We start from the raw sequence: 18,476 nt of genomic DNA on the forward strand, positions 1-18,476 counted from the left end.
TAGCCAAGGCTCATGTACAGCCTTTGATGTGAACAGACGTTTTCATTTATCTGGAACAAATGCCTCAAAATGCATTTGTGGGTATATGGTAGATGTGTGTTCATTTTTTAAGAAACCGCCATACTTTTCCAGGTTGGCAGTACCACTTTACATTCCCCCCAGCAATATGTGAGTGGTCCACATCCTTGTCAGCACTTGATGTCACTTTTTTATTTTAGCTGTTCTAATAGATGTTGTGATAATTAATGGTATATGTGAACTTGGCTAGGCCACAGTACCCAGATGTTTGACCATATGTTATTCTGTATGTTTCTATATAGGTAATTTTTGGATGAGATTAACATTTAAATCTGTGGGACTTTGAGTTAAGCAGATTACCCTCCATAATGTGGGTGGGTCTCATCCAATCTTTAATAGAGGCTTTAATAGAAAAAGACTGGCCTTCCTAGAGAAGGAAATTTCCAGAAGATGGATGGCCTTTGGACTTGGCTGCAACATTAACTTTTTAGCCACTCTGCAGATTTTGGACTCACTAGGCTCTATAACTCTAGAATCACATGAACCAATACCTTAAAATAAATCTCTCTCTCTCTCTCTCTCTCTCTCTCTCTTTTTCTACACACACACACACACACACACACACACACACACATACACACACACACACACACCCTGTTGGTTCTGTTTCTCTGGAGAGCTCTGACTGATACAGATGTGTATTATGAGAATGAGAGTGGCTGTTGTAAATAAGGTCAGGAGAGGCCTCTGATAAGGTGACATTTGAGCAGACGCTTGAGGGAAGCCAAACAATGAACCCTGTAAATATGGGGGAGGGACAATTGCCAGTTTTGAAAGTAGTTCTTGTTTTCATCTAGTATTATATATTTATCAGATTTGTTTGTACAGAAAATGCTTTTAAATTAAACAGATTGGCAGAAGAAAAACTCTCCACCACCTAGCTCCTGGCTCCTTTCTGGTACAGTAGTTTCTCTTTGATATAATAGAAACTACCGTCTTTTCCTAGCTTTTTGTTGTTGCTGTTTATTAAATATATTTTTTTATTGATTTCAGAGACAAAGGGAGAGAGATTGAAACATCAATGATGAGAGAGAATCATTGATTGGCTGCCTCCTGCACGCCCCCTACTGGGGATTGATCCCACAACCCAGGCATGTGCCCTTGACTGGAATCGAACCCAGGACCCTTCGGTCCACAGGCCGATGCTCTATCCACTGAGCCAAACTGGCTAGGGCCCCAGCTTTTCTTAAAAGAGCTTTTTATTTTTTTACTTATTGACTTTAAAGAAAGAGAGTAAGGGGGGGGGGGCGGGTGAGGAGAGAGAGAGAGAGAGAGAGAGAGAGAGAGAGAGAGAGAAACATCTATTTGTTGTTCCTCTTATTTATGCATTAATTGGTTGATTCTTATATGTGCCCTAACTAAAGATTGAACCCACAACCTTGGCGTACCAGGACATGCTTTACCCAACTGAGCTATCCAGCCAGGGCAAAAAAGAGCTTTTCTGTAAAGAACTTGCCTCCTAAACGCTAGGCTAGTGTTTCTCAATTGTAAATCGAAGTATATCTAGTGAATGCCACAGCTTCTGGTATAATAAAAAATACACGAATTTCCCCTACAACAGCTGTGGTTTCTTTGCATTTCCTCCCTAAGTCAATAAACTTTATATCCTTGTGTACCATGACTTCTATTACTATTTACCACCGTGTTAAGTCCCTTCAGAAAATGTTTTAAACATATAATTGAAATAAGAGTTTTGAAGCTGCCTCATTGTATAATTGAAGGAAAAAAATCTCTGTGTGTTGGTTGTCAGGTGCAGAAGGAGCTTGGCACTCTTCACCTCTTTGGGGTTGGGGTAGTCAGTCAGCGTGGGGTCCCAGCCACCCTGTTCTATTGATTTACCAATCCCAGTATGATTTATGACTCCCAGGTGCAGGGGAAAGTGGCTTCCTGTGGTCACATGACTGTCTGAGAGGGAGGTCGCTTTTCTTCTGGCACTGTCTGAATGCTTCCCTAAGTGTAAATGAAGTGCTGTCTAGGTATTGATCAGCCTCCTACTGGCCATTACCAGCAGGGAGATAATGAGGGCTTTAAATATCTGCTTCTAGACCCCCAATAGAATTATTTTCAGTATGCGGTGTGGGTAGATGAAAGCTGATGTTAGCAATGATTATTGTCTGTTTAGCTATCATATATAGACAGGTTTTCTAGTTAGGAAGGTAGTTTTTTTATTTTTATTCAGTCTTAAACATTTTATCAAATTATTTGTACAGAAAAATATTTTATCAGATTTATTAAACAAAAAATCCAATAAATGAAACAGGACTACAAAAGACAAGTGAAGCTTTTTACTCATCTAGTGATTTGTCTTGATAGCAACATGATGAGTCATGTAAAAGCTTTGTCCTGCTGTGATTGCCTCACGTCCTGAATTCAGAACGTGTCATATCAAAATGAATATCACTACTGTAAGTGGCTATCTGGTTGTCTGCATGTTTTTCTATAATCTCTCCTTGGCACCCTGTCTTCCCATCATTTGACCATTTGTGATTAACATTCATCTCCCTGTTTAGGTGATGATATTTGAACTGGCTTACCATGTGCAATCATTTCTCAACGAACATAACAAGCCCCCTCCCAAGTCTTTTCATGAAGAAATGCTGGAAAGGCGGGCTCAGGAGGAGCAGCAGAGGCTGTTAGAGGCCAAGCGGAAAGAGGAGCAGGAGGTGAGATCTTTGTCATCACAGGTGGCCAGCCCCGATGACTGTGAGCTTCTATAGGTTGTGACTGTCTTCACCTACACACCTACATGTTAACACTGTCTCTTAGTGGGTCCCATTAATTTTGTTATTGCTTATCTCCTATTTAATTGTATATCCTCGTTACCATTTAGAATTTAAAGCTCCTTACTGTCATTGTTTTTAGGAAGGCACATTTTATTTATTTATTTTTATTATTTGTTAATGCTCATCTGAGGATATTTTTCCATTGATTTTTAGAAAGAGTGGAAGGGAGAGGGAGAGACAGAGAGAAACATTGATGTAAGAGAGACACATCTTGCCGAAACCGGTTTGGCTCAGTGGATGGAGCGTCGGCCTGCGGACTGAAAGGTCCTAGGTTCGATTCCGGTCAAGGGCATGTACCTGGGTTGTGGGCACATCCCCAGTAGGAGATGTGCAGGAGGCGGCTGATCGATGTTTCTCTCTCATCGATGTTTCTAACTTTCTGTCTCTCTCCCTTCCTCTCTGTAAAAAATCAATAAAATATATTTAAAAAAAAAAAAAAAAGAGAGAGACACATCAATTGGTTGCCTCCCGCATGCGCCCCAACCTACAAAGGGCCAGAGATGGAGCCTGCTACCAATGTATGTACCGTTGGCCAGGAATAGAACCTGCAACCCTTCAGTCTGAGGGCCAACACTCTAACCACTAAACAAAACCAGCCAGTGCTGGAAGGGAAGTTTTTATTAGAAGACTAGAAGCTTGGTGCATGAAATTTGTGCACGGGGTAGGGGGGGTGTCCCTCAGCCTGGCCTGCACCCTCTCTAATCCAGGATTCCTCTCGTAATTCAGAACCATTGGCTCCTAACCGCTCACCTGCCTGCCTGCCTGATGCCCCTAACTGCTCCCCTGCCACCCTGATGGCCCTAACTGCTCTCCCCTGCCAGCCTGATCCCCCTAACTGCTCTCCCCTCCTGGCCTGATCCCCCTAACTGCTTATCTGCTCTCCCTTCCTCACCACGCCCTTCGGACCCCTGGCGCAGACGTGCTGAGAGCTCTCCGCCATGGCCCTGCCCCCATCCTGATTGGTTGTTAGGTGATGGCGTCCCGGACTATTTGCATATTCTTCTATTATTAGTATAGACAGTGAATATTTAGCTAACAATCTTGTTTTGGTGTACTGCTAAAACTGCTTGTTAGCTTGGGACATGTTTTCTCATCTTGTATTATTGCTGTTACACTTTTCGTTGAGTGTCTTAATGGTTTTGATATTACAATCTTGAATTTTAGGAGACTCATAAAAACACATTATTTTTCCCTACCTAAATTTAGACCCAGTGGAGCAATAGATACATGAATTGATTGGATGGGGATCAACATATCACTTTTAATACTGAGAAAGCTGATTGAAGAATGCAGCTGATAGTGTGTGGCTGTGGTGGTGGTGCCCGTGCCACCCTGGTCCCAGGCACTGAGAACAGCTCACCTCCTCCAAATCTGCCCTGGACCCCATAGCAGAGAGCAACACACGTGCATGTTCTCCGCAGACAGGCAGACATCACAGAAGAGGGGGCTGAGTCACATGTGGGAGGACAGGAGAGTCCAACAGAGGTGCTGTAGTGAAAGTCTCTCTTCGTGGAACTTGAAGAATGGGGGCAACTATCCCTCCCCCACAGTCTTCATACCTAGTTAAATGGGAGTGCCTATTGCATAAGACTCTGATAAAACTGATGCAACTACAGTTTGAACTAGTTTCCATGTATTCAGGTCTCTTAGGAAGAAAGGGCTTGTGAATTTTATAAATTACAAGAGTTTTTATAATTTCAGAACTTTTATGTTGTAGAGGTTTCAAAGATTGGCCTTTGATGGCACTATGATCTCTTTCAGCAACGTGAAATCCTTCATGAGATTCAGAGAAGGAAAGAAGAGATCAAAGAAGAGAAAAAAAGGAAAGAAATGGCCAAGCAGGTACACTATCTAGTCTGCCATACTAAAATGGTTTACATTTTGCTAAACATAAACTCTTCTTATTGCTATTGATGATATTTCCCCCTCCTGCGTTATTTCAGTAGTAAAGCTCAAAATGAAGCACTAAAAGAATCACCAAACAGGAAGCAAAATTTAGAATTGTATATTATCTGTAAGTGACTTAGGCTTATGCACCTCTGGTAGTTTATTAGATGAGTCGAGGGAGAGATGACATTGAAGTTTTGATAATTAACTCAGACTGGAATTCTTAATACTTGGAAAATAAAACAATTTGTTCTTACTGAGGAGTGACTGGAAACCATAAGGCTCTACTTGAGATTTCGTTCAGTGATGGAAAAGAAGGATTTACAGAGCAGGTTTCAAAGCAGTGTGAAAAAGGATAAAGTCCTTTTTTCTATATTTTTCCTGTGTCCAGCTGAATAAAAATGCGTTACTCATTCCATTTTCTAAAATGATGGCAGTTAACTAAAAGGAAGCTATGAGGTGTAGTGGGAGGAGGCACTGATGTATGAGAAGCAGCACCTGGCTTAAAGCTTTGGCTTTTTGACTGCCAAGTTCTGGGACCTTTAGGTGACACGCTCTGTGACTTATTTTCCTTGTCCCTTAAAATGGGACTTACGATGTCCCCTTTCTGTCTCATGTAACTATTCCCACAGATACTAGTAAATATACTACCCTCTGAAAGTGCAAAGTTGTGTACAAATTGTAAGATGTTTCTACCAGGTCTCCCGCTTTATGTCTGATCTGCCTTCCCTTCTTCCACCTTGCTCTCTCTTTGAATGCTTTCCGTTCCTTTCCTCTTGTTCTTCTTTCTAACTTTTTATGCATATTCCAAGATTCTAACATTTCCATTTAAAACTGTAATCTGACCTTCAGTTCCTGAACCAGTACATATTTGGATATTAAATTGTTATCATTTTTATTTATTTTCCTTTTTATTTAACTGGGGTAACACTAGTTAACAAAATTATACAGGTCTCAGGTGCACAATTCCACAACACATCATCTGTACACTGTATTGTGTGTTTACCACCCCCAAGTCAAGTCTTAGTCCATCACCATTTATCCCCCCTGTACCTTCCTCCAGAACCACCCCACCCCAGCAATCACCACACTGTTGTCCATATCCATGAGTGTTTTCTTGGACATTAAACTTAAAAAGTTGAGTTCAACTTTATTATACTTGAAAGCATTTCGTTTAAATAAAATATGCACTTTCTCCTGAATTCATAATTATACACCATGATTGTCTTCCATTTATGACCTACGCCTAAAGTAGGTTTACTTTTCTTTTTTTCTAGGAACGTTTGGAAATTGCTAGTTTTTCAAACCAAGATCATATCTCTAGGAAGGACCCAGGAGGACACAGAACAGCTGCTGTTCCACATGGAGGCTCTCCCGACTTTGTAGGAAACGGTAAACATCGGACCAACTCCTCTGGAAGATCTAGGTAAGTCCTTGAGATTTCTGATCTGGAAGAATGAAAGATGTAGAAGGAATAAAACAACTTGTTGTGAAAGTTGATGAATTTTCAGATAGTTGTTTTAATAACTTTTTCAAAGCCTGTATGTCTTAATATACTATTTGTTAGCCATATGAAACAAAATTTTCATTTGTTTTAACACTTCGTAAGTATTTTTAATTAAACTAGTTTTATTGCTCACTCACCTTCATAACTATCACACTTCACAATCTTGCCTCCAATGCAGTTTGATCTGACTTCCAATGATCTAACTAGTCAATAAATGACTTAAAATTTGTTCTTCCATCAGAATCATCATCCAGTCAAATTTCCCACTGTATTTGTTTTTGGTCTGTAACTGCTTAGGCCCCACCACGTATGTGGGAAATGCTCCAAATGGGCATGGTGTATGTAGAAGATTCTTTACCTGAGAATGGAGCCCCAGTTTGTTGCCAGGGCTCTCCTTCCTGTAGCTGCTGAGGACCCTGTCCTTGCAGGTGGGCTCCTGGGTTGTTCCCTGTCACCAGGGGTCATAGGAAAGATACTACCTCTTCCTCAACATCCTTTCCACTAAAAAATTGAGACTTCCCTAAATATTTGTTGTGACCCTCTGTGGATCAGAAAGAAATTTTAGTACAGAATCCATTTATGAGTGGGTAGGTGATCAAGCAGTGTAGGTATTATAATTCAGCTTCCTTATGTGTTTAAACTGTCTTTTGAGAATCTAAGCAGCACTGAAAACCAACGTTTTTCTTCTATGGAAAGAAACATTTTATTTTATTTTTATTTTTTTTAAATATATTTTATTGATTTTTTACAGAGAGGAAGGGAGAGGGATAGAGAGTTAGAAACACCGATGAGAGAGAAACATCAATCAGCTGCCTCCTGCACACTCCCCAATGGGGATGTGCCCGAAACCAAGGTACATGCCCTTGACTGGAATCAAACCTGGGACCCTTCAGTCTGCAGGCTGACGCTCTATCCACTGAGCCAAACCAGTTAGAGCGAAAGAAACATTTTAGATACCAAATTAAAGACGTATAAACTTCCAGGTTATAGTTTCTTTAAAAGAAGGAAACGTTTCAGTTCTTTCCCTAATTACTGACTTAAAAAAAAAAATCAGCTTAGAAATCATTTGAATATTAATGTTTAGTCACCTACTGTTAAGGTGAGCTGAATTTTCTCTTAAATACTGTTTCTGGTAACAATTTAATTTTAAGTTATAACTCCTTACACTAATTTAGATTATTTTTGCAACTGGGCTTCCAGTAGGCAACATAGTTTGAAGTTGACAGCATTTCACTAAGAAATACTTAACAAATTTCTCTTGTGTTAGAATCAGCAGTGAGTCGCGCTCAGCATGGCTAGGGGTGAACCTGAGGGGAGGCAGTGAAGGATTAAAGAAGACAGACAAGAGAATATAGCTGGGTCTAGGTGGGTCGCTGCTCTCGGATGGAGAGACAGTGCCACAGCCTGCAAGCCGAGTCTTTATTTTATAGCCAGATTCCACGAGGCAAAGTAAGGGCGTGGTCAAGATGTTTACAATATTCTCTGGATTTCGAATCTACTCAATTACATGCACCTGAACTCTATCAAGCTTTGTTTTGGCAGCACTTGCTGCACCTCCCGCAACCTATAACACTTTGCCACCTGGGACCACAGGTTCGGACTATACCAGTGGTTCTCAACCTTGGCTGCACATTAGAATCACCTGGGAATCTTTTTTAAATCCTGATTTCTGGGTCTCATCCTCCGGAAATTCTGTTTCTTTGTTACTAATGTTGTGGCCCTACCCCATAACAAAGAAACAGAATTTCCAGAGGATGAGGCCCAGAAATCAGGATTTTAAAAAGATTCCCAGGTGATTCTAATGTGCAGCCAAGGTTGAGAACCACTGGACTATACGGTCAAGCTTACAACCATAGCCTTTGCTATAATTGTGCTTTGCCCTCCAAGCTGGGACTTGCACGTGGCCACGAGAGGACCGTGCCCTCTCATTAGTCCGAGGCTTGAACCTGTCCAAACGCTGTAGCTGCTCTCCACACAGCAGAAATAAATCAATGCTATGAATAAGTCTTTTTGGATATATAAAAACAGTTTTTTAAGTTTAAACATTTCCATTTTTGTGACTAACTATAAACAATGGGTCTAAGATTAGATTTGCTTTTAAGATCAAAGATCATTTGCAAGTTTACTCAAGTGGGATGGGGAATTCTCCCTTTGACATAGGTAGGAAAACTGTTTTTGTTACGCTTGTAAGAGTGATATTTGTCTGTCTTGGGTAGAAAAACATCCCATGAGCAGCCAAGAAGGAGCATGAAATAGTTTTCATCTAATGTTTGCCAAAATATTGCACATCCCTGCATGAAACTCTGTCACTATGTTGACTACTGACTAGGAAAGAATGAATCTTCAAGTGTAGTTCATGTGCTTCCTTGATAAAGAAATAAAAAGTCCTCGATATACCAAAGTACTTCATGATTTACTCTTGATGTTGTTCCTTCCTTGCTATTCATTGGTCTTTATGGATTAGAAAGTCAAAGGAAATAAGCATAGTGTTCCATTTTATTCTTTTATTTTTCTTATCCTAAAAACCAAATACATACATATTTTTAGGTGAACACCAGAGACATCAGTGACATTGGTTTTCACCTCTTCATTCCTACTTTTTTAACTCAGTGGGATTTACTTCTTATCCTTCAGAACTGTTCCAGCTGCCATCCTGTCTTAGGTAGCATGTACCACATTTGCCATTTTCTTGGCACTTTTACTTTTATTTTAATCATAATGATACATCTTTTCTTATTAGCACTCTTAGCCATCTCATTGTGTTGGTATTTAACTGTCATGATGGGGTGATTAGTATTCTAAAACACTCTAAAAAATAAAACCAAACATTTATACACTCTAAACTAAAGAACGTAAAGATGACCTAGACTAAAATGACTATTAGCACCATCCTTGGAGGAGGCAGAGCTGATGCAGAGGTGCTTCTAAATAATTTATGTTAATAAGTCTAATATATCATTTTAAATCTTTGCTTTTATTATTTTCTCCATAAACCAGTGTGCCCCTGGTTGCATGAGTAACTTTAGAAGTACAATGTATTAGTCATTCCCTGATGTTAGAATATGTGGACACATGAGACTCATGTCAAAATGGGTCTTATCAGCAGTGGGGTGGGGAAAGGGAAGATGTAGGATTGGAGGTGGAGAGACCAGTTAGTAATGGAGCATTACATGTGCCCAGGGGAACGTTGGAGATGATCTCAACAGGGCAGGGGGAATGGAGAGTATGATACTTGGGGATCAGTTAGATGTAGGAGGTCTGGGAGCCCAAGGAGACTCATGCTTTTGACTCAAGACAGAATGGACGACTATGCCACAAACCAAAATAAAAGAACCCAGGGGAAAAGCCAGATTGAGCGTGGGTAAGAGGGAGGTGGCAGTTTTATTGGCATTGCAGTAGCATCAAGAGTAAGTAGAGGGGCAGAAGTGGAGACAGCAAGTGTAGAAGTGTGAAAACAAAGAGCAAGAGGACGTAGAGATGGGAGAGATGTATAGCTGAGGGGAAGGAGCGAATCTGGAGGGGAGATTGAACATACAGGAGAGAGGGACAACCAATGGACCAAGATCCCAGCGAGGCTGTAGAAAATGGAACCGAGGACAGCATAGCTGGCCTTCCTCAGAGACTGGGAAAAAGAAAGAATGTACAGATTCCAACTAACTTTTTAGGTGGAACAATAGAAAGTGTGGGCTTTATTCCCCATTGCCTCGTGTTCTATGTGAAAGTAGAAGTCAAGATCGTGCTTAGAGTGAGAGGGCTGCTTTATAGAGATTTGTCCAGATGCCTCATCAAAGCATTTCTTAAAAGTGTCCAATCCTAACCATCAAGAGTGCTCTCCCTGGCCTCTTCCCTACTTCCCTCTCCCCAATTTATTTATTACTTTTGCATTATAATCTACCTTCCCCGCCGTTGCTTCCCACTCAGGAAAAAAAAGTAGAATGGAGACAGAGAGGAGGAGGACTTGGTTTTAAATGTTTTAGAGACTTTATTAAAAGTAAATGGCAGAATATCTATCATTCAGTGGTTGGGAGCCCATTTGGAGAATGGGAATTTGAGGTGCTCCAAACCCCCCCCTTTTTTTAGCTTTCCCCAGATGTTCATGTGCATCTGGAATGAAGATATTGTGGGGTCAATGTGGTTGAGCTAAATCTCTGTAGAACTGCTGTGATGATGAAAATGTTTTATACCGGTGGTTCTCAACCTTCTGGCCCTTTCAGTACAGTTCCTCATGTTGTGACCCAACCATAAAATTATTTTCATTGCTACTTCATAACTGTAATGTTGCTACTGTTATGAATCGTAATGTAAATATCTGATATGCAGGATGGTCTTAGGCGACCCCTGTGAAAGGGTTGTTTGACGCCAAAGGGGTCGCGACCCACAGGTTGAGAACCGCTGTTTTATACTAATGTTGGCCACTTTTGGCTACTAAGTACCTAAATGTGACTACTACAATCGAAGAACTGAATTTTTTTAAAAAAGTTTTTATTGACTTTAGAGAGAGAGGAAGGGACAAGGAGAAAGAAACATGGGTTGACTGCCTCCTGCAGGCCCCCTACTTGGTATCGAGCCTGCATCTGAGGCATGTGCCCTGACTAGGACTCAAACCAGCGACCTCTCAGTGCATGGGACAATGCTCAACCAACTGAGCCACACCAGCCAGGGCGAAGAACTGAATTTTTAATTAAATTTTAATTAGTTTAGATATCCACATGTAGCTAATGACTACCACATAGGACAGTGGAGATCTAGAGTTGGGGGTTTGTAGAGTTCATGAGGGAAAGACCTCAATGGGAAATGGGGGAGTTGAACAACTTTCCTATTAGCCCTTTAAGCTCAATTCCCAGTAGAAACAGATGTGAGACTATGAATAGTCTAGTAAACAGAAGAAAATGGAGGGGCAAGAAGTTGGAAAAAAATAATCATGTCCAATTTATTTTTAAGGCGAGAGCGGCAGTATTCTGTATGTAATAGTGAAGATTCTCCTGGCTCTTGTGAAATCCTGTATTTCTCTATGGGTAATACTGATCAGCTCATGGTGCACAAAGGAAAATGTATTGGTGAGTAAACTAGCTAAATTCATTTAACCTTTCTAACAACAAAAGTGAATCATGAAGAAATGAGGTAGAGTAGACACCACGGCCTCTAGACCGTACAGTCCAAGGAAGACTGGTGAGCTGATAGTCGGTCACTCTAGCTCCCACTCCTAATGACCACAATGAGAAGTCACTCAGGTTTCCCCTTCTGTAAGATAGAAATTAAAACCTAGGCTTTTGGAAATATTGTTAGCAGGGAGATAATTTAAGTTTCATCATCATTATAACCACTTGAGCTTTAGAAACCAAAATGGTTGAAATATTATGAATTAGTAGAATTTTGCATCATGTGCATTTGTTACTGATGAAATATATGTAACAAAATGAGTTCTGATGCCTGTAATCTTTTCTTTAAATAGTTTTTATTTTCAATTACAGTTGACGGACAATATTATATTAGTTCCACTAATGCCTGTGATCTTTAATGACCAAATCCTATTTTCTTAAGTTGATATCCATCTACTTAGTTAGCATTTTCCCAGTACGCATGTTGTGCCTGACTAGGAAAACCATTTTCCTTTTTTCCATTTTATTCTCTATGTATCTTATTTAGCCGTTTTGTCTATTGATGGCTATTTGGAGTGAAGTGGTTCAGCAATTTGTGATTTGAATTGTTTATGTTAAAATCAAGTTTTCATTATCTACTCCTTTGCCCTAAATGCCATCATCTTTTATCAGCCATCTATATATATAAAACCCTAAGCAACCAGTCGACTGTTTGACCGGTCGCTATGATGTGCACTGACCACCAGGGGGCAGATGCTCAATGCAGGAGCTACCCCAGGTTCAGGACTGGCCAGTGCAGCTCCTGCGGTGCTACCAAGCTGCAGCAGCAGGCTCAGCAGGCCAGGATGAGTGGGAGTGGTGCAGTGCCCAGCCGCCTTCCGCTTCAGTGCTGGGATCAGCCCAAACTGGCAGTCCGACATCCCCTGAGGGGTCCCGGATTGCAAGGGGGCACAGGCCAGGCGAGGGACCCCAGCGGAGTACGAATCTATACACCGGCCTCTAGTACTGATATAACCACTAAGTGGCGTAGGAATCACTTGTATAGAATTAATTTGACAATTTTTTTTCCAAATTATAAGATAAAGTTTATTTAGAAAGTTACAGAGGTAGTAGAAGTGAGCCAGCTGTGCTGCATAAGTGCAGGAAACAAGTTACAGAGGCAGAAGAAGGGCCCTAAGAGCTTAGCAGAAAGGCAAATGTAAGGTGCCTGGGAAGAAGAAGTGGGTGTGGGTGTGGGTGTGCCCTCCCACCCTACCCCACCCCACCCCAGCCCCAGGGAGAGCATGCCTAAGTTTAATGTTTAATTCCATGAATATGGTAGCCAAATTACCTAAATTGAATTTGCTTTTTTTGGTGTCTTTTCCCTTCCTCTTTAAGGAGCTACAAATAAGCAGGGGAGCTGCCAGGAAGCAGGCAGCAGGTGGGAGGAGAAGAGACCAAGTATCTGAATGGTCTGTGAAATGGACACTTGACCTTGGCTGGGCTGGACAGAATTCTTTTCATACACAGAGCCTGCCCTGTTCAAAATGGCCATTGGACAGGTTCAGGACCTTGGTAGAGATGATTAACTTTGGTCTTGAGACTGTCCTTGACTTCCGGCATTTCAGACTCATGAATTGGCAACATAAAACTCACTACTTTTAATAATCTGGGAGATTGGGAAGACAAATCAATCTAACTACTTATTACCTTAACTTGGTTTCCTATTCTCATTAATAGTTATTACACATATTCACCTTATGTATACCTTCATTAGAAGGTATACAAAAGGTGAATCAGTTTATACCTTCATCAGAAGACATTTGCAATCTGAAAGCTTTTTATAAAACAATTGCATAAATTATTTTGTTTTCTCACAATGGGTCTAGTTTTTAAAGTATGTTCTAATTTTCTGTGAAATATTTTTATAAAAGATCAACTAATTAATATTTTGTTTTTGTTTAAAGCCATTAGAACTTCCTTATGGATAAAGCACAATAGAAACTGTCTGCATAAATGATGATCATTGTTAGCATATAATAGACTCAGTTTGAGTTCTTTCTGTGACATATTTTCCTTCAGCTTCATTTCAGTGTGTTCTTTTGTCCTTTATTATCCCCATCATGCAAAAGTGACAGGGAGAGGCAACAATAAAAGTAGTAAAACAAAAAAGACCCAGCAATTGTGAAATACCTATCTAGCCCCAGTTGGGAAGAGGAATATTTAAGGCATTGTACTGTGTAATGCACACATGTAGTTAAGCTTTATGTAAATAACATCATAATTTATCCCATCAATATATGATATCTGTGTCTCTAGTGTGTGTGTACTACTTAGATCCCACATTGCACAGGTTGCTTCCTTTGGTTGACATCAGGGTTTCTTCTGCTTAGCCTAAGAATGTCAGGATTTGTTTATGACTAGCATAACAGATCATTTTAATTAAACCTTTTTAAATTGTCAGCATTTCTGTGAAGTGAAAACTGCTTCTCAGATAAAAAGTTTAGGTGAGCTAGTTCAGCCATATTTCTCAAAGTATTTTTGCTAAGGCCTCTATGTCCTACATATGCAGGTTTCTTCACTTTTCAGTTTTTAAATGGAAAAAAAACACATTACAGTGGGGCCTTGACTTATGAGTTTAATTCGTTCCGTGACGGAGCTCGTAACTCAAATTACTCGTCTGTCAAATCAAAAAGTGAACGAGTGAGACACGTGATGCTGGGCTGATGCTGTAGCATTCACTGTGACGTTTGCTGCGCCAACTAGCGGTGGGGTATCTGAAGCTGGCTCATAACCCGAATTTTAGCTCGCAACTCAAAGCAAAAAATCGGCAGAGAGATGGCTCGTATCTCGAAAAACTCGTTAGTCGGGACACTCGTAAGTCAAGGGCCCGCTGCATTTCTTTGAAAAAGTTTTTCATTTTGAAAACAGTGCAACATCACAGGAAAGTATCTATATATATAAAAGCCCAAGCGACCGTTATGACTGGTTGCTGTGATGCTCACTGAAAACCAGGGGCCAGATGCTCAACCCAGGAGCTGCCCCCTGGTGGTCAGTGCACTCCCACAGCCAACCTCCCGCTGCCAGCCAACCTCCCCGGTCCCTCCCCTCAGACTGGGCGAGACGGCCCCAATTGGCCCCGATCACTGGCCAGGCCAAGGGACCCCACCCGTGCACGAATTTGTGCACCGGGCCTCTAGTTATTTATATAATAGGAGAAACAGGCAGAATACTATATATCAGTGGTTCTCAATTGGGATTGACATTGCCCCCTGGGGAGCATTTGGTGATGTCTGGAGACATTTTTGATGGTTAACACATTTCGTACCGCTCAGGAGTTTTCTCGTGTTTCACGTGCCATCTGTTAAGGACCGCTCATGAGTGTTCTCGTTTTTCACGCCCATGGAAAAAGGAGCGAATCTAGATACTTATGTAAATTTTGTTTGGTCCCTCTTTATAGAGGAAAATGTTTTACGCAGTACCATACAGTTCAAAAGTACTAGGAACTTTAATTGTTTAATTGTTTTTTGTAAATAAAAATGTTATAATTATTGAAAAACAACACCTAAAGTGCATTATGATGATTTAAATAACGTGCAGTTTGCCCAAAAACATGCGGTTCCTAGCGTATGTCTTAGAGATTTCTATGCGGTATGCAATGTGTTAAGACTAGGGTGGAGGTGCTATTGGCATCTGCTGGGTAGAGGTTAGGGATGCTGCTAACCAACATCTTCCAGTGCACAAGATAATCCTTCAACAGGGATTACCTGCTCCAAAATGTCAAGGGTAAAAAAACCCCTGCTATATATGCTATGATTTCATAAATTAGGGAGCGGGGAATGATAGAGGGAACTAGAAGAGAAATAAAACAGAATAGTGCCAGGCTAGCGTGGCTCAGTGGTTGAGCATCAACCTATGAACAGGAGGTCGCAGTTCAATTACTGGTCAGGACACATGCCTGGGTTACAGGCTCAATCCTCAGTAGGGAGCATGAAGGAGGCAGCCGATCAATTATCATTGATGTTTCTATCTCTTTCCCTCCCCCTTCCTCTCTGAAGTCAATAAAAATATATTTAAAACAAAAAATGGTGGTATTGTGGGTCATGTTTTTTGTCATTTTTAATTTTTTTGCAATTTTCAATAATAGTCTTTAATGAAAATATAGATTTTTATATACAGCAAAGGGAATAGAGCCACTGATATTATAATGCCTTTGCACAGTGGCAGATGGTTACAGATGTGTCATGGTTATCACATCACAAAGTATACAAATATCAAGATCACCATGCTGTATATCTGAAATGAATACAATGTCACATGCCAACATACTTTAATTACAAAATTTAATGAAAATATACGTTTTTATAAGAAAAATTTTGGTGTTACAGAAATTGAGCACTCCAGGTACAAGTGAAAACCATATGCCTATCACTAAATAAATGTATATCTTTCTAGCTTCAAATCTAAACTGTCATTTCTGGTTCCTTCCCTCAAAACTTTTAGCTAGTATGTATTTACTGAATGCATTCAGATTTTGTGTTTAGAAAAATCATTGTTTTCAGATTTCCAGATTACTAAAACTTGTTTACACTGTGCACACTGATGTACATTGATGAAGTAATCTGGTGGAGTGTTTCTATTTCCAAATTCCTTCTGTCACATTAGTTGGTATTTAGCTTTGTTCACTATCGCGCTGAGAGGTGTTATCAGAGGTGATCTGGTTATGAAAGTAACATTGTGAATCCTGGTTACTAGGAGAACACTCATCAGATACTAAGATCTCACTGTCGATTTTTGTCCCTTTATAGTAATTAGTATTTTGGGGCTCAAAGTACATTGATAAATATTAAAACTTAGTTACAAAAGAGCATGCATTATATGAAATCATATTTTTTCTTAAGTAGCACATGGCATCCACTGGCAAATCAATGCCATGTATATATTTTTTTTATCCCCACAGAAAATGTACCAGTGAGTGTTAATTACATTTTTCTCTTAATGTGCAGCCTGTGATGAACAGCTTGGAAAAGTAGTCTACAATGCTTTGGAAACAGCCACGGGCAGCTTCGTCTTGTTGTATGAGTGGGTCCTTCAGTGGCAGAAAAAAATCGGTCCTTTCCTTACCAATCAAGAAAAAGAGAAGATCGATAAGTGCAAAAAGCAGGTAGGCCATCTGAGAGGGCTCACTGAGCAAAGGACCTAATTTCGAGCTTTAGGAGATGACAAAATAGCTGTGCATTTGATTGGCTCGTAAAGGTGATCAGAATGATGTGAGATCAGTTTAACCAGAGGGATGGAGGGGGACCAGCACCTTCTCTACCAGTTTTCTCAGCTTCTTGCTTCCTCTTTCCGAACTTTCACAGCGTGACCCAAACTTTTGCAGCTGCTTTCTTAACCTCCTTTCTCAGCCTCTATTGTGGCATTAATAGCCATCTCTCAATAGTGCTACAAAGGCATGCTTTTTGCAATCTTTTGAAATATTGCTTAAAAACTGAATTCTAGGGGACTTGAGAAGTTTAGAGTAATTTATAACACTGAGCTTAAGAACATTTAATATTACATATTGCAGTGTTACATAATAAAAAGGTAACAAAGCTGTAGGTTAAAGTCTTGTGTTTAGAAGGCATGTGTATTTCCGATAGAAGAAATTCTGGAAATAAATACCAAAATCATAACAGTTGTCTTTCAGTGGTAATCACATAGATAATTTGTTGTTGTTGTTGTTATTTATGGGGTTTTTATTTTGTATTAGTACTTATTAAAATGTTGGCAGTTAATCTTTATAATCAGAAAGGGTTTTTTTTGAAATTAATTATTTTGAAATTAATGTTCCCTTTTTCTGGTATCCTATTGCAAAAGAAATTTTAAAAGCTGCTCACTAATTCTATAGTATTTATATACTAGGTTTTGAGATCAAAGAAGTTGAGAATTAACTAAATTTTTTCCACTTTATGAACTAATAGGTTGACCATATGGTTTAGGGGAGGGTCAGTTTAGGGCATATTCCTTCTCTTATCCTTTCAAAGTATGTTTTCTATTAAATATTTCACTTTTGAAGTAAAACACCAGATACTGCAGATCAACCCAATATTACCCTTTTTTTCCTTATCAGATCCAAGGGGCAGAAACAGAATTCAACTCACTGGTAAAATTGAGCCATCCCAATGTAGTACGCTACTTCGCAATGAATCTCCGAGAGCAAGACGACTCCATCGTGGTGCACATTTTGGTGGAGCACTTCAATGGGGTCTCCCTTGCTGCACACCTGAGCCACACAGGCCCCATCCCTGTGCCTCTGCTTCGCAAGTACGCAGCTCAGCTCTTGTCGGGCCTTGATTATTTGCACAGCAATTCCGTGGTGCACAAGGTTCTGGGTACCTCGAGTGTCTTGGTGGACGCAGAGGGCACTATCAAGATTACAGACTACAGCATTTCTAAGCGCCTCGCAGACATTTGCAAGGAGGATGTGTTTGAGCAAACTCGGGTTCGTTTTAGTGACAGTGCTCTGCCTTATAAAACGGGGAAGAAAGGGGATGTTTGGCACCTTGGCCTTTTGCTGCTCTCTCTCAGCCAAGGACAAGAATGTGGAGAGTACCCTGTGACCATCCCTCGTGACTTACCTGCTGACTTTCAGGATTTTCTAAAGAAGTGAGTATCATTGAGATTCTCTCTAATTGCACTTCACTGCTGTGCTTTTATTGTGCTTAAATGCTAAACATCTAAGTGATGTGTATAAGCTGAAAAGTGAGCAACAGAATTAGAGTTTATTCTTTGTTTTCTCAATTCTTTTCCAGCCACATATGTTCTGTTTTCTTATGTTTATGATTCCCTTAACTCCCACATTTTCCTAAATTCACTTAGGCTTAATAATTGATTTTTAAACTGCTTTTTGGGGACTGCCTGCTCTAGGAAGTCTGGAAGGATGGCTACGGTGGATATGCCCCAGGTAATACAAATGGAAGCGCCTGTCTGTCTACCTTTGCTTCTGGTTCCTAAGGGATCAAAGGCAGGGCCTCCTATTTAGAAAACATCTTTAGGAGAGTAGTAATTCTGCCCCTTGTTCTTTTTTTTTTTTTTTTTTCTAAGAATTTTAAAGAGAAGAAGAGAGAAGGGGAGAGAGAGAAATATCAGTGTCAGAGGGAA

At 40.2% G+C, this 18,476-nt stretch overlaps 1 protein-coding gene across 10 annotated transcripts in view; it reads left to right on the forward strand.

Moving 5' to 3' along the window:
- The window catches only part of EIF2AK4 (eukaryotic translation initiation factor 2 alpha kinase 4), a 100,885-nt gene that overhangs the window by 18,455 nt on the left and 63,954 nt on the right, over nt 1–18,476 (forward strand). For 9 of the 10 annotated variants that reach the window (XR_004965712.1, XR_004965713.1, XM_036296970.1 and 6 more), the window contains exons 4-9: nt 2,589–2,741; nt 4,623–4,703; nt 6,026–6,174; nt 11,197–11,312; nt 16,340–16,497; nt 17,446–17,981. Coding sequence is in view for 8 of the 10 variants with exons in the window: in XM_036296970.1 (XP_036152863.1) it covers nt 2,589–2,741; nt 4,623–4,703; nt 6,026–6,174; nt 11,197–11,312; nt 16,340–16,497; nt 17,446–17,981 (1,193 nt within the window). In the remaining 2 variants the exon portion in view is untranslated. The remainder of the gene's footprint in view (nt 1–2,588; nt 2,742–4,622; nt 4,704–6,025; nt 6,175–11,196; nt 11,313–16,339; nt 16,498–17,445; nt 17,982–18,476) is intronic. The other variant, XM_036296964.1, reaches the window with a different exon arrangement.

This window comes from Myotis myotis, unplaced genomic scaffold (genome assembly GCF_014108235.1).
Source record: "Myotis myotis isolate mMyoMyo1 unplaced genomic scaffold, mMyoMyo1.p scaffold_m19_p_1, whole genome shotgun sequence".
Classification (NCBI taxonomy): domain Eukaryota; kingdom Metazoa; phylum Chordata; class Mammalia; order Chiroptera; family Vespertilionidae; genus Myotis; species Myotis myotis.